This window comes from Microcaecilia unicolor, chromosome 2 (genome assembly GCF_901765095.1).
Source record: "Microcaecilia unicolor chromosome 2, aMicUni1.1, whole genome shotgun sequence".
Lineage (NCBI taxonomy): Eukaryota > Metazoa > Chordata > Amphibia > Gymnophiona > Siphonopidae > Microcaecilia > Microcaecilia unicolor.
In genome coordinates this window covers 291,348,674-291,372,694 of record NC_044032.1, presented here as the reverse complement: position 1 = coordinate 291,372,694, position 24,021 = coordinate 291,348,674, and the positions used below count along the sequence as shown (strand labels likewise).

At 46.9% G+C, this 24,021-nt stretch overlaps 1 protein-coding gene across 1 annotated transcript in view; it reads right to left on the bottom strand.

Annotated features, from left to right (window-relative positions):
* HUWE1 (HECT, UBA and WWE domain containing E3 ubiquitin protein ligase 1) overlaps positions 1–24,021 on the bottom strand; it is a 1,034,695-nt gene that overhangs the window by 242,004 nt on the left and 768,670 nt on the right. Inside the window, 3 exon segments of the mRNA XM_030194273.1 lie at positions 21,413–21,701; positions 21,909–22,132; positions 22,407–22,537. Coding sequence (XP_030050133.1) covers positions 21,413–21,701; positions 21,909–22,132; positions 22,407–22,537 — 644 coding nt within the window.

Sequence of the window (24,021 nt, the reverse complement as noted above, 5' to 3'; positions counted from 1 at the left end):
ATTGGCTCCTTTTGGAGGTTGCCCGGGGTGCCCCCTTGCTTCGATGGACTCTCGCCATCTGGAGCAAGGTTTGAGCACTGCTTTATCCAGATAGAAATTCCTTTTTGCACGTGGCCATCCGCTTGGCCCCACACTTTGAACCTTGCTATTGAAAGAGCTTGGGCATTCAATAGCTTGGGCAAATATGGGAGGAGGGAGAAATATCATTTAAGGACCTTCAGGAAGAATATGGCCTCCCAGACTCCCATGCCTTTCAATATCGTCAGCTGCGAGATTATATTCTTTGATGAGGAAAAGGGGAATTAGGCCTAGCTAAGACCCTATTGGAGAGGGCGATGGACTGTATGGGTGCGAAACTCCTGGATATATAGGGCTCTATCGTAAACCTATCATGCACTATTTACTGAGATGGGAGAGAGATCTGGGTACCTCTTATGAGTATCATCAGTGGGAAGGGGCATTTAAACCTCTTCTTAAGGCATCCATACCCAACAGCCTGGTGGAAAGTGGCTATAAAATTCTTTACTGGTGATATTACACCCCTCAGCATCTTGTTAAAATATTTAGTCATGACTCTGCTCTATGTTGAAGGCAATGTGGACAAGTGGAAGTTATGTCCCATATCTGGTAGACTTGTCCATAAACTCAAACATACTGGACAACAGTGTTAAAATTTGTCTTTAGCCTCACTCAAATTTCTAGCCCCATGAAGATGGATCATTGCTTCCTCCACTTTAAACCTTATGGTGTAAAGCCAACCACTCAAACTGGTAACTCAGGTATTTGTGGTTAGCAAGTTGGTGCTGATGGCAGCTTGGAAACAATCCATACTGCCTAGTTGCCACATAAATCTGCGCAAATTGGAATACAACCACTCGATGTCCAAACTGACTGCTTTGCGAACTGGCAGGATGTTTGGGATCCCTACGTAACATGGACCTTGAACCCTTATTCTTCTTTGATATCCACCTAGGCGTATATGTCTCTCATCACATGCTACGGTGAAGGGGGAGTTTATTCTTGCTTTGTGTTTCCTTTTTTAATGTGGGATTCTGTTCGAGGTTGGGGGGATTTTGAAAATGGCTTGTATTTTTGGCTATGGCTTAATTGCTGTTATTATACTGTTTCTTTTGGTTTGTTGTATACTTTAAATAAAATTTGGACAAAGAACACTGCTATAAAGGGTCTTGTGCAACCCACAGCTAGCCAATATTTCCGTAATAAGGCAATGGTACAACTAACTCATGCTCAAAACCAAGGGTTAAGAAAGAGGTTAAACATTAAGGTCCTGATACTCAAAGGATTTATGTAACTAACTGATAGTTATGCTTATAAACTGGCCTCTCTGAAAATTTACTAGGGCTGATGTGCATAAATTTTTACTCAAACTTTCACTAAGCTCTTAAAATTATGAATTTTCAGTTGAAAAGTTATGCTCCTAAGTTTGGCTGAAAATAGGGCACATTAGGAGGCTAATTTAGAAGCATAAATTTAGGAGCTCAACATTTTAATATTGGGCCCTAAATTCTTTACCATAATTCAAAATATTGCAGTTCAAAGACAAAACAGGAGACTAGTGGATGAAAACTCCGTATCCCTTAAACCCACATAAGTTCATCAATTTGCTTCTCCAAAATATAAATGGGTTCTGGACTGGTCTGGAGAGACTCAAGGAAAGAAAATTAGCAGGTAAGGACTAATTCTCCATCCTCGTGGTCCCTCCAGACCAAGTACCAAAGCACTTGGACTATTGCAGCGGAATTTATGCGGGCTGCCAGGCCTCACTGTTGAAAAAGTTCCAAACAGTTCAGAACACTGCCGCGAGACTCATCCTAAGAGAGCGACACTTTGCACATGCCGAACCCTTACGTTTCAAATGACACTGGCTGCCTGTACAGGAGCGCATTGCCTTTAAACTCTGCTCCTTGACCCATAAAATTATCTATGGGTTTGCCCCGGAGTATATGCACCCCTCGATCGACCATCTGCCCAGGAATGCCTATCCTGCTGCTCGTTCCTACCTCCACTTCCCAAACTGTAAGGGTGTCAAGTACAAGAAGATCTTCGCCTCGTCCTTCCGCTATTGGAGCCCTAAGCACTGGAATGCTCTCCCGCAACACCTTAAAACTCAAGCGGACCACGCCCTCTTCAAGAAGTTGTTGAAGACCTACTCCTCACTTTATACCGCTGACTGATGCACCCTCCCTGACCCCTACCCTGCTAGTTCACCCTGTTGGATGCTTTTCCCCCTGCATACTCCTTGTATACTTTTCTAAGTTTTCCTATTTTGTAATTTTATTTAACGTTTTGTAAGCCACATTGTGCCTGCATGAGTGGGAAAATGTGGGATATAAGCAAACAAATAAATAAATAAATAAATTCAGTAATGCCATACAAAAGAATGCAATTATGACCAGGTGGTCACCCTACAGATTTGCTGAGATGGTACTAGACCATGTTCTTCTCATGAAGATGCTTGTCCTCTAGTAGAAAGTGCTTTCAGGGCAGATGGTGTTCGACAACTCCACACAATGTAGCCTCTTTGATCCACTGGGCTTTCAAAACTTTAGATGTTGCCATTCCCTAATTTGCTCCTCCAAACATAAACATCTGGTCCAACTGCCGGAACTCCTTGGCTCTCTTTAGATAACAGTGCAAGGTCCTTTAACCTATGAAGGAGCCTTGCCTCCTGCGTGTCTCCTGCCTGTCAAAATAAATAAATAAATGATACCAACTAATGTGAAGCTGAGAAACAACCTTTGGTAGAATGGAAGAACTGGCCATATCTCTGCCTTGTGCAATTCTGAAATCCTTTTATCTGAAAAAATGGCCACAAGAAACAGTCTTCAGCTTAATATTCTTCAATGAAGCTTAAGAGGCTTAAAGGGTGCTTCCACCAAAACTAAAAGCACTAAATTCAGGTCCAGTGGCAGTACTGCCTTGCAATGGGAAAAGGAAGCACATTAGGCCCTTTTTTTTTTTCCAATTGATATTTTTACTGAAGCACTTGCTTCCTTTTGCCATTGCAAGGCAGAGTACTATGAGACAGCAAAGGGGCCTTACAGCGTCAACCCTCTCAGAGAACAAGTCACAACCAGGAGAGAAGCCAAGGGAGTCTTATACCAGAGTCCTATAACATGCCATTACAGCTATCTGTGCCCTCAAGGAAGCCAATACCATGCCCTTATTCAGATCATCCAGTAACAGCTCCAAGATCTCAGACTGATGACCAAAAAGGAACCACTTAGAAATCCTTGCACCGCAGCTTCAAAATCCTCTAGACTGTGAATGTAAACCAGAGAAATTGAAGATTTTCTAGACTTAAGAGTAGCTATAATCTTAATGAAATAACATCTCTTCCTTAGTGGAGGAGTAGCCTAGTGGTTAGTGCAGTGGACTTTGATCCTGGGGAACTGAGTTCGATTACCACTGCAGCTCCTTGTGACTCTGGGCAAGTCACTTAACTCTCCATTGCCCCTGGTACAAAATAAGTACCTGAATATATATAAATCGCTTTGAATGTAGTTGCAAAAACCTCAGATAGGCAGTATATCAAGTCCCATTTCCCTTAGTGTTGCCCTCTCAAGAGCCAGAGCCAGGTTGAAAGACAAAATGGAGACAAGTCCTCCATCTGGATCAGGGCCTGAACTAGGAGATCTGTTAACCTAGGCAACACTGAGGGATCCTCTACTTTGAGCCTCACAAGTTATCTATACTATGATTTCCTCATCCAAACAGAGTCCACCAGCCTAACAAGCCCCTGACGGCTCTCCACTTTCTGAATGACCCTACCTAGCAAAGGCTACCCAGGGAATATGTATAACAGGCCAACGTTGGGCCATGGATGAACCAATGCATCTATTCTCTTTGACAGTTACTCCTTCCTTAGCATTTTCAGCTGTCACCATGAGGTTCATGACTGTCCTTCCCCACCTTTGAACAATGCAATTGAAGGCCTTTTCTGCCAGACTCCATTCTTCTGGATCCAGGGTATTCCTACTCAAAATTCATTTAGACACTATCTGTTCCTGCTGTATACATTCCTGACAAGTCCCAAGAGGAGCTTCTCTGCTCAGCACATGATCACACTCACTTCTTTCACCACTCGTTGACTTCTGGTGCCTCCCTGATGATTGACATGGAATGTTAGGGATCATTCAACAAAGAATGGAGAACCAAACAGATCAATATGCTTCTAATGGTACCATCTCATTTCTATGATGACATGGTACCAGGAGCATCATGGCCAGTTCTTGCTGCTACAGAAATGTTATAGTGGAGATGGAACAAGTTCAGAAGTCCAACAAAACTTTTTCCCCTCCCCCACACAGTGAAGAAGATAGGCTATTAAATAGGTCAGGGCTCTTCAGTTTAGAAGAGACAGAAGGGATTTGATAGAAGTTTGGAAAATCTGTTAAATAAAGGGACAGTTTTCCCTTTCAAACATAAAAACAAAAGAACACACCACATTTTTAAAAATTGCTTTGGAAGCTGAAGCATATTATTATCATTAACATTTGTATAGCGCTACCAAGAAGCACGCAGCGCTGAACACCTGACATAGAGAGACATTCCCTGCTCAATAGAGCTTATATTAGGCCCTTTTTCTCAATTGATATTTTTAGATTACTTGTCCAATCTCTAGTCTTGACCCCATTTGATTACTGTAATTCTATCTATGCTGGTGGCAAAGAATGTGCTTTAAGAATACTACGGCCATATGCGATGCTTTGAGAGGGCTACTCCACTGCTGATTCAATTGCATTGGCTCCTTATTAAAGCCAGGATCATTTTCAAACTCTGTGCTGTATTTAAGATTTTACACGGTACTACCCTGATTATACTACCCCTTGTTACTTTGATCTCACGCAATGCAACCTTTGGCGTAAGAGACTACTTGCGACTATTTTCCTACCTGTAAGAGAGTAGTTTATAAGTCAATCTATTCTGCTAGTTTTTCTTCTAAGGTACTAAATGGTGGAATTCCTTTTTGAAATATATAAGATCCCAGAATGGTTACTTACCCCCCACCCCTTTACTAAGCCGCACTAGTGGCTGCCAACCTGCAATGCTGACACAACCCATTCAAAGCGCAGCTTAGTAAACAAGGGAGGGTTAGTAGTTTTAGTTTTTGAAATTTTTCTTTTCAAAAAATTCCTGTTAATTGATTCTGGTGCCTAATAATTCCCCCCCCCCCCCCAAACCTTCCATTTACTTCTGTATGCTTTTTGTGTGTGGGATTATGCATTTTACCTTATATTTTGAAATGCCTCCTTTCGCTTGTTAGCCACACTGAACTCAAAATTGCGAAGGAAAATATGGAGTATAAATGTCAAATAAAAAAATCCATCTTGCAAAAACTCTAACAATGTCTGCCACAGAGGAGGCTCAATGGAACTAACTGACGTTCCTCACGTCAGTCTTCAAAGATATCACACACAAACATAAGCTAAGGAAGCAGAACGTCTTTATAACTTGAGCATGGTGAAATTAGATCTTACTTGCTAATTTTCTTTCCTCTAGACCCTCCAGACCGGTCAAGACGCGTGCGTTATGTCCTCCTACCAGCAGAGGGAGACTGAGAAAACACTAAGCTTTTGAAGCCTGTATATAAAACCTGTGCAGAACCTCCACTAGCCAGTATACCCCTGACAAAGCAGAGAAACAAAAAACACTAACAACGACTAGCAACCATGTACGTGGTAACAGTAAACTGCAAAAACAAGAAACATCCTCCGTTTGTTCTTACGGAAACTTGCTCCTTTGCATTTGATACAACAGTTGTGCTTCTACAGGTGGACTACCAAAGAAGAGCCCCACCTGTACCAGACTCCTATCACAAAACAGCGATAAAATAGAGCCTGCAATTAGAGAAACAACAATCTACAGCTGCCAAGAATTATCCAACAAACACACCTCCTGGCCTCCAATACAGAGAGGACGGGCTCTTGACCGGTCTGGAGGGTCTAGAGGAAAGAAAATTAGCAGGTAAGATCTAATTTCACCTTCCTCAGCGACCCTCCAGACCGGTCAAGACGCGTGGGACGTACCAGAGCAGTAACTAACTTATGGGAGGGACCTACTAAGGCCAGAGGTCAAAACTGCTGCGCCAAAGCGCGCCTCGTCCTTTGCATGCACAGGAATCCTATAATGCTTCACAAAGGAATGCAACGAAAACCAAACCGCAGCCCGACAAATATCTAACGAAGAAATCATACTATTCTCCGCCAACGAGGCTGCCATTCCCCTAGTGGAATGAGCAGACCAGCCCCTAGGCACCACACGACCCTTCACCAAGTAAGCAGATGCAACCGCCTCCTACAACCACCGTGCTATGGTCACCTTAGGAGCCGCTGCACCCTTCTTTGGGCCACCATGAAGAACGAACAAACGGTCAGAGGCTCTGAAGTCTTGAGTTCCAGAGAGATAACTCAAAACTCTCCTGACATCCAGCTTGGCAATACCACGCTGCTCCGAATCTCCAGCCATATCACCCAACACTGGCAAAGAGATGACCTGATTAACATGGAACTCGGAAACCACCTTGGGCAAAAAAGGAAAGCACTGTCCGCAACGAAACCTTTCCCTTAGAAAGGACAAAAATGGTTCCCTACAAGACAAAGCCTGAAGCTCTGAAACCCTCCGTGCTGAAGTAATCGCCACCAACAAGACCGTCTTTAAAGATAAATCCTTACAAGATGCCGATACCAGAGGCCACAAACGGAGGCCTGATCAAAGCATCCAAAACTAGCTTCAAATCCCACGGAGGCACCATCCGTCACTGAGGCGGATGCAGCAACTTAACACCCTTCAAAAAAAGGACTACCTCAGGTACAGAAGCGAAGGACTTTCCCTGAAGCTTCCCACGAAAACATGACAAAGCTGCCACCTGAACCTTCAGTGTAGACAAGGCCAGACCCCTATCAACACCATCGTGCAAAAATTCCAAAACGTCCGCCACCGAAGAGCGAAACGGCCGAACTCGATGGTCTTCACACCAGTGCTCAAAGATTCTCCAAACCCGGACATACGCCAAGGAAGTGGATCATCTACGGGAACTCAACATCGTAGCAAAGCCTCTTCTTCAACTTGTGCCGCTCAAGAGCCAAGCCATAAGCGAAAACCGAGCCGGATCCGGCATGATTATCGGGCCTTGACACAGAACTGATCCCAACAAGGGCAGGGCCGTCGCCACGGTCGACGCTGCCAATCCGGAGCCACCAGAATCACCCGACCGAAGTGATGTTCGATGCGCTATATTACTCGACCGACTAACAGCCACGGAGGAAACACAAACAGCCACTCCCGAGGCCAAGGCAACAGAAGAGTGTCGATTCCCTCTGCTCGAGGGTCTCTCCAGCGACTGAAAAAAATCTCTGAACTTGCGCATAGCGAGCCGTTGCCCTAAGATCTATCACTGAAAGTCCCCAGACCAACACAACTCGCTGGAACACTGACCGAAGAAAAGACCACTCTCCGGGATCTACAGTGTGCCTGCTGAGATAATCTGCATCTATGTGACCTACCCCGGCCACATGCGCTGCCGAGAGAGCCTGAAGATGAGTTCAACTGCGCCGCCAAGGCTCTTCGTCCCCCCTTGACGGTTGACATACGCTACTGCCATGGCGTTGTCGTAGAGCACTCGGACTGCCTTGTGGCGAACCACCGACGGCAAGGCCTGGAGTGCCACCCAAATGGCCCGAGTTTCCAGCCGGTTGATGGACCACTCTGCTTCTGCCCGAGACCACCAGCCTTGAGCTACCTGACCGAGACAATGTGCCCCCCAACCTTACACACTGGCATCCGTGACCATTACCAGCCCCTGTGGGGACTCCAATAGCATTCCCTTTTCCCAAATTGCGCGGGTTGAGCCACCAGCGGAGACTGAGACGAGGGGCCACCGACAGCGGAAAACACATCTCCAAGTCCTGCGACAGAGGGGACCAACGACTGAGCAGAGCTGACTGTACCTGACGCATGTGCGCCCTGGCCCACGGAACTACCTCTATGGTCGCCGCCATCAGGCCCAGGACCTGACGATAAGTACGGGCCGTCGGCGCCTTCTCTGCAAGGAACCGATGAATCGGACCCTGCAACTTGGAACCAAAAGGCTGCACGAAGGAAAGTGAAGATAAGTTTCCGTCAAATCCAGGGAAGTGAGAAACTCTCCTTTCCGGACCGCACCAGTGACCGACCGCAACGTCTCCATCCGGAAAGAGGGCATCTTGAGATCTAAAATGGGACGAAAAGTGTCCTCTTTCTTGTGGACCACAAAATAGATCAAATAGCACCCCAAGCATTGCTGAGGAACCACGGCTCCCAACGTGAGCAGCCGCCGCAGAGTGTCCCTCACTGCTGCCCTCTTGCTCCAAGACCGACAGAGGGATTCCAGAAACACTTCGGGAAAAGAGCTTTGGAATTCCAGCGCATATCCGCCTCGAAACACCTCGAGAACCCACTGATCTGACAGTATTTGGGCACAGCTCTGGTAAAACAGACTCAGCCGAGCCCCGACATGCACCAGAGCCTAAGCCCACACACCTTCATTGGGAATTGAGGCCTGAATACTAACTTCCCGCGGAAAAGTCACGCCCTCTGCGACGACTCCCACGAAAGAACTGTGTGCGCTGGAAAAACCGACCCCTAGAGGTCCCACTCGATCTGCCAGGCCTATACTGCCGAGCCTCCCAAAACCGTCCCCGAGAGGAACTAGTTCTGGCCCTTGCCTTGAACCGAAAATCTGGAAGCCATAGAACTTTGTATCACTAAGACCTCACACTAACTTGTCCAAATCTTCTCCAAAGAGCATAGCTCCCTTAAGTGGCAGAGAACACAACTTAGCCTTAGAAGCCGCATCCGCGACCCAACCTCGTAAACCGAGGGCCCTACGCGCTCCCACAACCATAGCCATATTTTTGGCTGAAGTACGCAACAAATCATAAAATGCCTCAGACAAAAAGGATGAACCCATGTCCAAGTTGGCTAACTCCTGACCCCCAGAAGAACCAACATCTACCGAATCATCCAGGAGCTTCTCGGCCCAATGAAAACATGCCCGAGCTACCAGACCCCCACAAACCGAGGCCTGCAGGGCTAGAGCCAACAAAACAAAACTACGCTTGAGAAAAGATTCCAACCTCCTATCCTGAGGATCACGGAGGGCCGTTCCTCCATCAACCGGGATAGCCGTAGCTATAATTACTGCCGTCACTACTGCATCTACCGTGGGAGCCTTAAAGGAATCCCTATCTTCCTGAGGGAGGGGATAAAGCCTCGCCATTGCCTTTGCCACCTTACACGGCAAATCCCATTCCTGACAAATCATCTCCCGGAGATCCTTGTTCATAGGGAAGGATCACGCCTGACGCTGAATGCCTTTCACCAACGGATCCTGGCCAGTTTTCCCCAAAGCCACCTCAGGACCAAACTGAAGGGTGGACGACACCTGATCTATGAGTTCTGACAGCTCATCTCTATGGAAAATCCGCACTGAAGGATCCTCTCCAGGAATCCAACAATCCTGCTCCTGAGAGCCGTCAATTCCACCTGACTCCCCCAGATCACTAAGCGCAGCTTCCGCAGCTTCAGGAGAAAAACATTGCCTGTCCTCTGACCACTCTAACCGCGGTCTCTCAGTCAAGACGGAAACAGTCCCCTCTTCCAATTGGGGGGGGGGGGGGGGTCCCCGATCTCCAGGCCTCATACCGCGTCCAGACAAAATCTGGAGGAAAGCCCACCATTCCTGGACCGTCATTAGGCCCTTTTGTGCCAAAAACGGAGGCCGCAGGCCCAAAAACAGCTGGCTCCATGGGCTGCGCCGGACTCAAGATGGCGGCCGTTCCTGCCAAAACTGTTCCCGCTGACATCGGCCCTGTCTACGCTCCCGCTGACCCGGAGACTCCCGACACCATCGATCCCTCCGCGGTCAAGTCGGGGGGAGCCGCAGCCACCTTTTTAGGCGCACCGCAAAGCTTACACTGAGCGCCCGGCGCCTCTACCCCTCGCCACGAGCACGCGCGACATCGGAGGAGCTGGGCCGCCATAAACCACGAGGGAAGGGAAAATCTGTTCCGCAAACGCGCCAAACGAAAAACTCACTCACACTGCAAAAGCACTGAAGCGCGCGCTGCTCCCTCGTTCCAGCAAGGAATCGAAACCCCCGTTCGGTCCGCTGAAAATAAAGAAATAAATGCCCTTAAAGGCACAGTACTCCAACTCTGGCATCTGGAAATTGTAAGGCACTCAAGGCTACAATACTGAGAAAGCAGCCGAGGCACAAAGCTGCCAAGCAAACAGAAATAGAGAGCAGCACAGGGGGAGGGACCGAAACATAGGTGTAACACCCCAGGGGGAAAAACTGGGCCTCACCGGACCCAGGGCCCCGAAGCACTTTTTTTTTTTTTACACACACGTACAGGGTACTGCAACAGAATAAAGTTTGGAAGGAAAAAATCCTACGCCCCAATGACAAACTACCTCACCAGTCTATTGGAGACTGCAAAGGCTGTCAACTGCTACCTCTGCTGAGACTGAGAAAATACTGGATAGTGGAGGTTCTGCACAGGTTATATATACAGGCTTCAAAAGCTTAGTGTTTTCTCAGTCTCCCTCTGCTGGTAGGAGGACATAACCCACGCGTCTTGACCGGTCTGGAGGGTCGCTGAGGAAGGTGGAAATTACTTTGCCAGAAAAACTTCTCTTGTGCAACGATGCCCTCTCAAGAGCCAAGCCGTAAGACAAAACGTAAGATGGGTCTAGCATGCACACTGGCCCCTGCAACAACAGGCCGCCTGGCAAAGGGAGCGCTAGCCCCCTTTCCCCCCTACAATCTACATTAGATCTTCGTACCATAGTCTTCTGGGCCAGTCCGGGGCTACCAACACTATCGGGCCTCTGTGACACGTGATCTTCTAAATGATTTGACCTATCAATGGACCAGAGTGGAAGCAGACGAGAAAGTCTAGTGGCCACCACTGAATGAGGCCATCAATGCCTTCTACCCTCGACTTCCTCTGCTGACTGAAGGACCTAGACACCTTTGCATTCTCAGCAGAGGTCATTAAATCCATCACTGGCTGACCCTAAGCCTGCACAATGAGACTGAAGGCTACCTGACCCAGACTTCACTCTACTGAGTCTAGCATGTGTCTGCTCAGATAATCAAGTCTGCACATTCTCCAGCTACACCAGCCACAGACAGATCCACCAAGTGAATCTCTGCTAATGTGACAAGCAGAGCTGCTTCTGGCAACATAGTCTAACTTCATACCGCCTCGATGATTCACTTAGCCAACACTGTTGCATTGTTGGACTGCATGCAGGTGTTGGGGTCCTTGTCCTCCAGCAGGGTCTGAAAGGAAAATAAGGCCATATGCACTTCTCTAGTTTTCAGCCTGCTGATGGACCACTGAGTTTCCTCGTCTGACCACAACCCTGTGCCACCTGCCATAGACAGTGGGCTCCTCCAGCCACTGAGGCTTGTATCCAATCAGGATTACCCACTATGGAGGCTCCAAGCTCATGCTCTTCTCCAAGTTGGGAATGTGCAGTCACCAGTGCAGACTGCTGCACACTGTGCCCTTTCATCCAAATCCTGGTGCTGGAGAGACCAGTGAGACAACAGCACCTCCTGAAGGGGGGGTCACATAGGAGCTCGGAATTCCAACGTTGCTGCCTGGAAATAATTTCATCTGTAGGGATCTTGATACAAGAACCCAGATCTGATTCTGCAGCTTCCGAGCCTTGGGTCACTGGTAGGAAGATGCATTCCTGCTAAGTGTTGAACTGGACTCCCAGATAATCGAAGACCTGAACGGGCTTGAGCATGTGCTTGAACTCTGCCCAAATGAACCAACTGTCTAGATAAAGGTGAACCAGGATCCCTTCCTTCCTGAGAACAGTCACAACAACAATCACCACTTTGGAAACATGCACATAGCTAGCCCGAAAGGGAATGAACAAAACAAAGTGCTGTCCCAAAACTGTGAAGCAATGGAATTTCTGGTGACCCTGATGAATCGGGATATAGAAGTAAACTTCAATAAGATCCAGGGAAGTAAGAAATTCCCCCTTATGCACTGCCACTATTACCGACCAAAAAGTTTCCATATGAAAACTGGGAGCCTCCAGTGCCCAATTTACTCTCTTGAGATCCAGAATAGGATGAAAGGAACCTCCCTTCTTTGGAACCAGAAAGTAGGAGTGGAGGAGTGGCCAAGTGGTTAGGTGCAGCGAGTTGTGAACATGGGGAACAGGGTTCGATTCCAACTGATACCTAATGATTGGGGCACTGGGTTGATATCCTGGGGAACTAAGTTTGATTCCTACCGCAGTCACTTAACCCTCCATTGCCCCAGGTACAAATAATACATAGATTGTGAGCCCATTTGGGACAGAAAGTACCTGTACAGATATCAGTGTGCCTATGTGTAGGCTTGAGAGGTACAGTGGTGGAAATAAGTATTTGATCCCTTGCTGATTTTGTAAGTTTGCCCACTGACAAAGACATGAGCAGCCCATAATTGAAGGGTAGGTTATTGGTAACAGTGAGAGATAGCACATCACAAATTAAATCCGGAAAATCACATTGTGGAAAGTATATGAATTTATTTGCATTCTGCAGAGGGAAATAAGTATTTAATCCCTCTGGCAAACAAGACCTAATACTTGGTGGCAAAACCCTTGTTGGCAAGCACAGCGGTCAGACGTCTTCTGTAGTTGATGATGAGGTTTGCACACATGTCAGGAGGAATTTTGGTCCACTCCTCTTTGCAGATCATCTCTAAATCATTAAGAGTTCTGGGCTGTCGCTTGGCAACTCGCAGCTTCAGCTCCCTCCATAAGTTTTCAATGGGATTAAGGTCTGGTGACTGGCTAGGCCACTCCATGACCCTAATGTGCTTCTTCCTGAGCCACTCCTTTGTTGCCTTGGCTGTATGTTTTGGGTCATTGTCGTGCTGGAAGACCCAGCCACGACCCATTTTTAAGGCCCTGGCGGAGGGAAGGAGGTTGTCACTCAGAATTGTACGGTACATGGCCCCATCCATTCTCCCATTGATGCGGTGAAGTAGTCCTGTGCCCTTAGCAGAGAAACACCCCCAAAACATAACATTTCCACCTCCATGCTTGACAGTGGGGACGGTGTTCTTTGGGTCATAGGCAGCATTTCTCTTCCTCCAAACACGGCGAGTTGAGTTCATGCCAAAGAGCTCAATTTTTGTCTCATCTGACCACAGCACCTTCTCCCAATCACTCTCGGCATCATCCAGGTGTTCACTGGCAAACTTCAGATGGGCCGTCACATGTGCCTTCCGGAGCAGGGGGACCTTGCGGGCACTGCAGGATTGCAATCCGTTATGTCGTAATGTGTTACCAATGGTTTTCGTGGTGACAGTGGTCCCAGCTGCCTTGAGATCATTGACAAGTTCCCCCCTTGTAGTTGTAGGCTGATTTCTAACCTTCCTCATGATCAAGGATACCCCACGAGGTGAGATTTTGCGTGGAGCCCCAGATCTTTGTCGATTGACAGTCATTTTGTACTTCTTCCATTTTCTTACTATGGCACCAACAGTTGTCTCCTTCTCGCCCAGCGTCTTACTGATGGTTTTGTAGCCCATTCCAGCCTTGTGCAGGTGTATGATCTTGTCCCGGACATCCTTAGACAGCTCCTTGCTCTTGGCCATTTTGTAGAGGTTAGAGTCTGACTGATTCACTGAGTCTGTGGACAGGTGTCTTTCATACAGGTGACCATTGCCGACAGCTGTCTGTCATGCAGGTAACGAGTTGATTTGGAGCATCTACCTGGTCTGTAGGGGCCAGATCTCTTACTGGTTGGTGGGGGATCAAATACTTATTTCCCTCTGCAGAATGCAAATAAATTCATATACTTTCCACAATGTGATTTTCCGGATTTAATTTGTGATGTGCTATCTCTCACTGTTACCAATAACCTACCCTTCAATTATGGGCTGCTCATGTCTTTGTCAGTGGGCAAACTTACAAAATCAGCAAGGGATCAAATACTTATTTCCACCACTGTATATCAAATGCATTAAATAAATAATAAAGTAACTTCCCATGCTCCTTTCTGCCAAATGGGTGGAAACCACAGCCCAAGGCTGTACCAGCCATTCCAGAGTCTCCTTGATGGCTCCCACCTTTTGCCTGGACCAACAGGGAGACTCCAGAAAGACATCTGGCAGTGGATGTCTGAATTTGAAGGCACAACGTTCACCAATGACTTTGAGAAACTACTGCTCTGATGTAATTTGGGCCCATCTCCAATAAAATATTTGCAACCGTGTTCCTACCAGTACTGGAAGATGGACCCTGACATCCTCATTGGGCTCTGCAGGCAGCCCTGCCCCCAACTGTACTGGATCCTTGACCTCTGCACTGTCTTTGAAAATATCTGACTCACTGGCTGTCACTCACTCGACAAGGATGGTAACAGCAGCAAAACCTCTGCTGCATACTTTTGACTTGTTCCCCAGCAACCTGAGCTTCATGCAGGCCCTTGACCAATTTATTTAGCTCCTCACCAAAGAGCAAGTTGCCCTTAAAGGGAAACTTACTTAAGACTTAAAAGCCACATCAACTGACCAACCGCATTGCCACAACAGCTGACAAGTCGCTACTGCCAGGGCCATAGACTTCACTGATGCTCAAAGCAAATCATACACAGCATCTGCCAAGAAGGAAGACCCCCATCTCCAATGCAGTAACCTCTTGATCCCCCAAAACTGAACCATCTACCAGTCTGTTGAGGACTTTCTCTGTACAGCAAAAACAAGCCCTAGCCACAAAACCTCCACATATAACATAGTAACATAGTAGATGACGGCAGAAAAAGACCTGCACGGTCCACCCAGTCTGCCCAACAAGATAAACTCACATGTGCCATTTTTTTGTGTATACCTTACCTTGATTTGTACCCGTCTTTTTCAGGGCACAGACCGTATAAGTCTGCCCAGCACTATCCCCACCTCCCAACCACCAGCCCTGCCTCCCACCACCGGCTAAGCTTCTGGGGATCCCTTCCTTCTGAGGAGGATTCCTTTATGTTTATCCCACGCATGTTTGAATTCCATTACCGATTTCCTCTCCACCACCTCCCGCGGGAGGGCATTCTAAGCATTCACCACTCTCTCCGTGAAAAAATACTTCCTGACATTTTTCTTGAGTCTGCCCCCCTTCAATCTCATTTCATGTCCTCTTGTTCTATCGCCTTCGCATCTCCGGAAAAGGTTCGTTTGCAGATTAATACCTTTCAAATATTTGAACGTCTGTATCATATCACCTGTTTCTCCTTTCCTCCAGGGTATACAAGTTCAGGTCAACAAGTCTCTCCTCATACGTCTTGTAACGCAAATCCCATACCATTCTCGTAGCTTTTCTTAGCACCGCTTCCATTTTTTTTTTAACATCCTTCACAAGATACGTCATCCAAAACTGAACACAATACTCCAGGTGGGACCTCACCAACGTCTTATAGAGGGGTATTAAAACCTCTTTTCTTCTGCTGGTCAAACCTCTCTCTATACAGCCTAGCAATCTTCTAGCTACGACCACCGCCTTGTCACACTGTTTCATCGCCTTCAGGTCCTCAGATACTATCACCCCAAAATCCCTCTCCCCGTCCGTACCTATCAGACTCTCACCGCCTAACACATAAGTCTCCCGTGGATTTCTACTCCCTAAGTGCATCACTTTGCATTTCTTCGCATTGAATTTTAATTGCCAAACGTTAGACCATTCTTCTAGCTTCCGCAGATCTTTTTTCATGCTTTCCACTCCTTCCGGGGTGTCCACTCTGTTGCAAATCTTGGTGTCATCCGCAAAAAGGCAAACTTTACCTTGTAAGCCTTCGGCAATATCACTCAAAAATATATTGAATAGAATCGGCCCCAGCACCGATCCCTGAGGCACTCCACTACTCACCTTTCTCTCCTCTGAGCAAATTCCATTTACCACCACCCTCTGGCGTCTGTCCGTCAACCAGTTCCTAATCCAGTTCACCACTTCGGGACCTATCTTCAGCCCGTCTAGTTTATTCAAGAGCCTCCTGTGGGGAACCGTGTCAAATGCTTTGCTGAAATCTAAGTAAATTACGTCCATAGCACGTCCTTGATTTAATTCTCCAGTCACCCAAAGAATTCAATGAGATTCGTATGGCACGATTTCCCTTTGGTAAAACCATGTTATCTCGGATCTTGCAACTTACTTGCTTCCAGGAAATTCACTATCCTTTCCTTCAGCATCGCTTCCATTACTTTTCCAATAATTGAAGTGAGGCTTACCGGCCTGTAGTTTCCACCTTCTTCCCTATCACCACTTTTGTGAAGAGGGACCACCTCCGCCGTTCTCCAATCCCACGGAACCTCTCCCGTCTCCAAGGATTTATTAAACAAATCTTTAAGAGGACAGGCCAGAACCTCTCTGAGCTCCCTCAATATCCTGGGGTGGATCTCATCCGGTCCCACTGCTTTGTCCACCTTTAGATTTTTAAGTTGTTCATACACACTCTTCTGTGAACAGTGTTATATCCACTCCATTCTCACATGTACTTTTGCCAGTCCATTGCAGTCCTGCTCCAGGATTTTCTTCTGTGAAAACAGAACAAAAGTATCTATTTAGCAAATTGGCTTTTTCTTCATCATTATCTATATAGTGGTTCTCAGTATCTTTCAGTCTCACAATTCCCTTTTTAGTTTTCCTCCTTTCACTAATATACCTGAAGAAAGTTTTGTCACCCCTCCTTACATTTCTAGCCATTTGTTCTTACGCTTTTGCCAGACTTATCTCTCTCTTGGCTTCTTTCAGTTTCATCCGGTATTCCTCCCCGTGTTCCTCTTCTTGAGTCTTTCTGTATTTCAGGAACGCCAACTCTTTAGCCTTTATTTTCTCAGCCACTTGTTTGGAGAACCATATCGGTTTCCTTTTTCTCTTGCTTTTATTTACTCTCTTTACATAAAGGTTTGTGTCCCTATTTATAGCTTCTTTCAGCTTGGACCACTGTCCTTCCACTTCTCGTTCATCCTCCCATCCCATCAGCTCCTTCCTCAGTTATTCCCCCATTTTACTAAAGTCAGCATGCTTGAAATCCAGGACTTTGAGTTTTGAGTGGCTGCCCTCCACTTCAGCAGTCATATCAAACCAAACCGTTTGATGGTCACTGCCGCCCAGGTGGGCACCCACTCGGACATTTGACACACTATCCCCATTTGTGAGCACCAGATCCAGCGTCACTCCCTCCCTCGTGGGTTCCGTCACCATTTGTCTGAGCAGAGCACTTTGAAAAGCATCCATGATCTTTCTACTTCTTTCCGATTCCGCAGACGGAACTTTCCAATCTACATCCGCTTCAACTACTAGGGCAGAGACATTAAAACTCTGCTTCAACAGAACCTCCCATCCTATGGTCTTGAGGGTCCCTCAAGTCTGTATTGCTGTCTACTGGAAAGGTGGTCTTTTTGGAAATTGTAGACACCAACTCATCCACGATGGGGGCTGCAGGACTTCCCTATCCTGATCCTGTAAGGAGTACAAATGAACCATCAACCAAGAAATCCAAAAGGAGGCATCAGGGGAGTCTCACTGTGCCTGAATGTCATCTCTAATGTCCTGATGCATAGGAAAGGACCATGTTTTCCAGGATTTCTCTTGATCAGCAAGCTCACCTTATGGAGCACCACTTCTGATGGTTCATCCTCAAAATTCAATATTGATGAGACCTGAGATATGAGCTCAATCCCATCCAGAAACACATGTCCTTTCTTCTGCTCCTGTCCACTATCCTCTATAACCTGATCCTCCTCAGATAGATCAGACACAGCTCCTCCAGAGGGTTTGTTCCCATTCCAGCCTTTGCCTCTTAGGAACACTAGGTTTCTTCTTGTGTCACATCCCGGGACAAGAGCTCCTTAGCCATGCCCTTTCTAAGACAAAAAGACTGATACATGGGCAGGATAAACCCAGCCTCATAAACCGTACCTGCACCTCCCACGGGCATCTGATTGTTGAGCTTAAGGTAAACCTTCAGTCACAGCGGTTGGGTCTGAAACTGTAGGAGCATAAAAATGGTGGAGGCTCCCACCAAGGATGGAGCTGTTGTCATGTCTGCCGAATATTCCGCATGGTTCTCTGACACATGGGGAGCTGATGACGGAGCCGCTACTGAACCGGCTGACTTAGCACTGCCACAAAGCTTACAAGCTCTGCTGTTAGCTTCTACTCACTGGTGGCCATAAGATTTGCTCCGCCTGAGCTAGTCTGTGCTCATGGCTCCCTGCACTATTCTCCCAATCTGAATCTACCTCCTGGACAGAAACCACACCAAAGCATGAAGCACTGGCAAGTGGGCCGCACTGTAAATTTCCCAGTCAAGCCTCTAATGCTTCCACTGGTAAATTTTTTTTTCCAAATCAGCAGCAGTTACTGGCACTCAAGGATCCCATGCCACCCGTGGGAGCCAAGGCACACTGTGGCCCTCTTCAACTCCTGAAGCTCGGGGGTAGAGGAACATACCCAGAAGCATAGAGGGTAAAGACCTAGTCATCCTGGGGGAAGGAAGAGAATCTGTCAGGCTGCCTATAATAATAAGTAGAGCAAAGGGGAAGAACCACAGCAACCACCTTAACTTTTTTTTTAAAAGACTCTCTGGAACAGATAGAAAAGGGAGGGAAAACCCCATAATTCTACTTAATGAGCTGAAACTGCACATGCTACCAATGTCTGCCACCTGATGGAGACTGAGAAATACCTGCTCAATGGGAACTGCATAAACTAGATATATGTTAACAGAAGTCAGAAGTTGTCAGTCTCCACCCTACTGGCAGGTGTGCATAATCAGTCACTCTGGACCGGTCCAGAGGGATGCTAAAGTTTGACTTCATGTGACTTGTGATCTACAAGTGTGCCTGTGAGACTTCTGAGGGTACTTTGTTGCGTTTGCTGATTATGTTTAGAAGGTTGAAGAGAGGGTTCTCAGCGAACCTTACTAAAGTCAGGAAAGAGCTGGTTTCACTGGCTAAGTCCACAAGGCTACTATCTGAAAGATTGTTTGAATAAAGGAAAATACTATAACGCAGAGGGATCTGGTGGGAGGGCATGACACCTAAGCAGCAGCCAGGGCTTTGTTTTTAAAGCCTCATTTGAAGGGTACTGTGAGAAAGAATATCTCTAGAGGGCCTTCAAACAATGGGTTTAAAGGGCTCCACTTATTAGTGCTGTTTGAAACATTAGAGACTTTTCGTATAGTTAGATGGATTTGTCCTGGACAATATTTGATTGCTGCCTTTGCCAAGCAGTAAGGGATTACAGGTGGCAGAAACCTTGGATTTATTCTAATGACTGTTCATGATTAATTTTTTTCCCACCGAAGTGAAAGTTCTCACTGCTGGTGATATTTTGAAAACCTGATTGCAATTATAGTTAGAGATTTGTATTACACTTGTTTCCTAGTCTTTATAAAGCCTGGAACCTTACTACTTGAACCACATTTTGCCAGAGGATGCCAGATCAAGCTAATCACTAGCTTCTTAGTGACTACACTTCGTGAGAGGCTGACGATCTAAGGTGGGGGCATCAGAATTCTGAAGAGTCACCTATACTTCTACTGTAGGACACATTCTAGCAGCCTATCCAGCAAGATTTACAGCAAATTGTAGCTCTACAGCTGCTCCCCTCACCTGTGGCAGAGTGCACCTGGCCTGGTCCTTGAAGGCTGCACACCCAAAGCAGTCCTCTCAAACCCCCCAGGTATGCTTGCTGCAAAGAACATCTGGTACCCTTCCTCACTTGGCCGCAACAGCAGTACAGTTTAGTCCCTGTGCAAGGCCTGCCTGTTGCTGCTTAGAGCTGGCAAGGACTTGCTATTTCTTAAAAATTAAAAAAATAAAACACAAACACTGTATTGCAGCTAAACTATGTCTGGCTGACTTTCCTACCATAGCAAAACTTTTTCTTATTACCACTGAAGAGTGGGGGTGGGGAGAAAGAGATGCTACTCTGGATCTGGAGGATCCCCTAAATTAAAATTTGTTAGAACCACAGAGGGGGATCTTTTACAAAGCCGCGCTAGCGTTTTCAGCTTGCGGTAAAAATCAGCTGGCGTTAAATGCTGAGATGCCCATTATATTCCTATCAGCACATCAGCATTTACCGCCAACTGATTTTTACTGTGAGCTAAAAATGCTAGCACGGCTTTGTAAAAGACCACCAGAGTTTCCTTGTTCACAAAAGGGTCTGAATCCCAGGACACTAACAAACTTAAAAAGCATGAGTGTTTCACCACCACTTGCCTGAGGCAGAGAATACCGGAGTGCTGGCACTGCATGGGCACTTTATATAAGGTGACATCAGCACTTTGATGTTCTTTGCCTTGAACATCCCCAACCTGCTGGTAGGAGAGCAAAATCCAAAAGGAGTAGATTAGTTTGGCTTTTTGGCTATGACAAAGAGGAAATCTGATTTTGTTTGATGGCAAATCTCACATGCATCATTTACTAAATATTCTCCGAAGTACCACGCACACACACACAAAAAAAATCCTCTGTGAGCCTGCATGGGTGCTTCTCAAATCCTCAGCTAACATCTATAATAGTGGTCAGAACAGAACATTGTTTATTCTCTGGTCCCCACATAGACTATCCAGTGTGTGAGTAACCTTCATCTACTGTCTTTCATGTATCTTGACATAACATACTTAAGATGTCCAGCATTGTATCTCCAACAATGGAGAATTAAGTTGCTAGGAAATCCCCAGAAAATCCCAGAATGTGTATCTATTCCTTGTTGTTCTCTCTCAGTGATAAATGGTGTCTTTCCCTAAATCTGACAAACATATATTCTTCTCAATCAGGGACAACCTTGACTGTTCTTTTGTAAAATGAAGTCATTTACCTGCCACTATTTATTAAAAAAAATATATATATTCCGCTCATTCCACTGTTCATGGCAGATTACAATAAAAATATACATACTTTTCTGACATTCAGCTCATCACTGTATGCCACTTGTTGAAGATTCTCAGAGGAGTCATACATCTGCTCCATCATCCTTCCCTTCCTCACCTGACTCAGTCTAATTTTTTCCCACCCCATGGCCCACTGATGTCTTCCTAACAGCTGTAGGATCTGTGTTCAGGAGTCTTCATGGTGGGTGCTCATTTCCATTAAGCATACATGCATTCCACCATTCAGAGAGAGGCACCACTTTCCTCTTCCGTAATTTCAGATATTTATAGACATTTTTCTGCAGAACATCACATACACATTTCCATAAAACAGAACTCTGACACATGTTTCACAGAGAAAATAAAGCAATTGCAGTCAAATTACGACATACTGCCCCAGGACCCCAAGTCTGCCACTGGTTCAGGACATGAATATACCTTTGACTTCTCCTTCCATACCTGGGCTCCTCAGGATGGCAGAAAGTGCAGAAGTGCTGCTATGGCCAAAAAGCCTCTCATGCATAAGCTGCCTCTGCCGAGCTTCCTGTTCCCGGCGCAGTGCCTGGGCCTCAGCTGCTATGTCTGGTGGCATCACGGCCAGCACACTGTCTTCCATATCCTCGAGTACGCTGCGACGCAGATCTGAAGGCAGTGTTTGGATGAATGTGACTGGGTCCATTGGTGTGTCTGAAGTAGCACTCTGTGCCAACTCCCGCCGTTGCTGTTCTGCTCGCTGCTGGGCCAGCACCTATGACAAACAGGGAAAGGCAGTCAGACTAATAAGCAGAGCAACCAGGTGAGTGTGGAACCAGCCCCTTACCACTCAATTTCCTCTTCCTGTCCAGCAGAGCAGAAAACATAACACTTGACAATGCCCAGCAGCACCCCTTTCTTTCTTTGTTATGACTCACCATATTTGTTTCCCCAACAAGAAAAGAATATAATGAGCAAATACCTCCTCTTGAATGGCAGGTGGAAGTGCTGCCAGGAACTCAGGGCTGACCTCTGTCACACCTGCATTTGCCACCATGGGAGGGGGAACAGTGGGGGCTGGGGTGGTAGTAGGAGGAGCCCGGGCAGGTGGCCTGATACCCAGTTGGTTCTGGAGAACCTCACGTCTGATGTCTTCAGGTAGAGCTGCCAGGAAAGAAGGGTCCACACCTTCTGGTAGATTGATGCCTTGATGGAGAGAACATGAAGTAAGCACGGAAGAAGAAAGAAGTGCAACAAAACATGCAAAGCACACAAATGGGGGTCATTCCAAAAGAACGTCATCCGTACTATCGTAGGAGAAAAGTGAGCACATCACAGCTAATCACATTTGTTTCAGTTCAAACACTATGCCAGATATGCTTGTTGCTGTGGGCCAAGTGTTTTGCACACTGCCTCTACCATTTATTTAGATCTCACCCTTACAAGATGGGTCTCACAAATGCCTTGTACCCACCCTCACCTGCCAGCGGATCCTCCTCTTCACTGCTAGTTGAGGGGAGAGGCTCTTCCAGGATGCCCCTGACATCTGCTCTTAGGATGGTCACAGCAGTCTCTCTGTTGGAGGAGCTGTCTGCAGAGGCTGGAGGAGAACTGTGGTAGGAAGGATGGAGAAATTAGACCTTACCTGCTAATTTGATTTTCTATAGTCCCTTCAGACCAGCCTAGATGGATGGGTTATATCAGTGATGGCGAACCTTTCAGAGACCGAGTGCCCAAACAGCAACCCAAAATCTAATTATTTATCGCAGGTGCCAGTACTCATTATGGGCAGGGTCACCACATATGACTCCACCCCTATGATAGCCACACCCCTTACACCAGCCATGGCGCATATGAACAGACATCATTGAAAATATTACACTAGTATAGGAGAAAAAAATAACATGATTTTTTTTCATTATAAATCATTTCTGTAAGCTGTTACAGCTCCAGTATACCCAGTGCAAAATAAGACAGCAGATGTAAATTCTCAAATTGGACATATTCCAAACACTAAAATGAAAATAAAATGATTTTTTCTACCTTTGTTGTCTGGTGATTTTGTTTTTCTATCCATATTGGTCCTAGTCTCTGATTCTGCTGCTCTCTATCTGGTCTCTTAACTCCGTTTCCAGGGCTTTCTTTCCATTTATTTCTTTACTTTCCTCCTTTCTTCTTCATTTCTTGACCTCCATCCATGTCCAGCCACCCTCCTCTCCCCTTCAGCCACCCATGTCCAGCCACCTTCCTCTCCCCCCTGCCCTCCCGCCCGCCCAGCACCAGGCAGGCCTCCCTCCCAGCGGCAGGCATCCCTCCCTCCCACCAAGCACCAGGTCTCTCTCCCACCAAGCACCAGGCCTCCCTCCCACCCAGCCAACACCAGCCCTCCCTCCCAGCACCCAGCATCAGGCCTCCCTCCCTCCCAGCCAGCACCAGGGCCCCCCCCCCTCTGAAATTTAAAAGGCATACCTGGTCGGGGTTAATGCGGCAGCGAAAAGCGTGTTGTTTGGTCGGCGCGCCTTCGGCCTTCCCTTCTGTCTCTCAAGCTCTGGTCCCGGAGGGCGGGACCAGAGCTTGAGAGACAGAAGGGAAGGCTGAAGGCGCACCGAGCAAACAACACGCTTTTCGCTGCCGCATTAACCCCGACCAGGTATGCCTTTTAAATTTCAGAGGGGGAGGGGGCCCTGGTGCTCAGAGGAAGGGAGCGTGGGTGGGCGGACCAGCGACGGCGCGCGTGCCCTCTCTGGCACATGTGCCATAGGTTCACCATCACTGGGTTATACACTCCTACCAGCAGTGAGTGGAGACTGAGAACTACAGAATTCTGGTGGAGCCTATAAGTTAGCTGTGCAGTCCCTCCCAGAGTTAGCATGAACTTCACAAGCAGAAAGAACTAATAAATAGAACCACCACCACCAAATCTCCATTAACCCTTCTCTCCCATGCTTTCAAAATCCCACACAATGTGCAGGAAGCAGGTGCCTCAAACAGCAAGAGCGCTCACAGAGAATCCGATGCCGAAAACGAGCTGTACAACACTCTTTGGCTCCTTGTCTACTCTCCTCTAAGACAGCTCTCTATCATTTAAAAAGGCT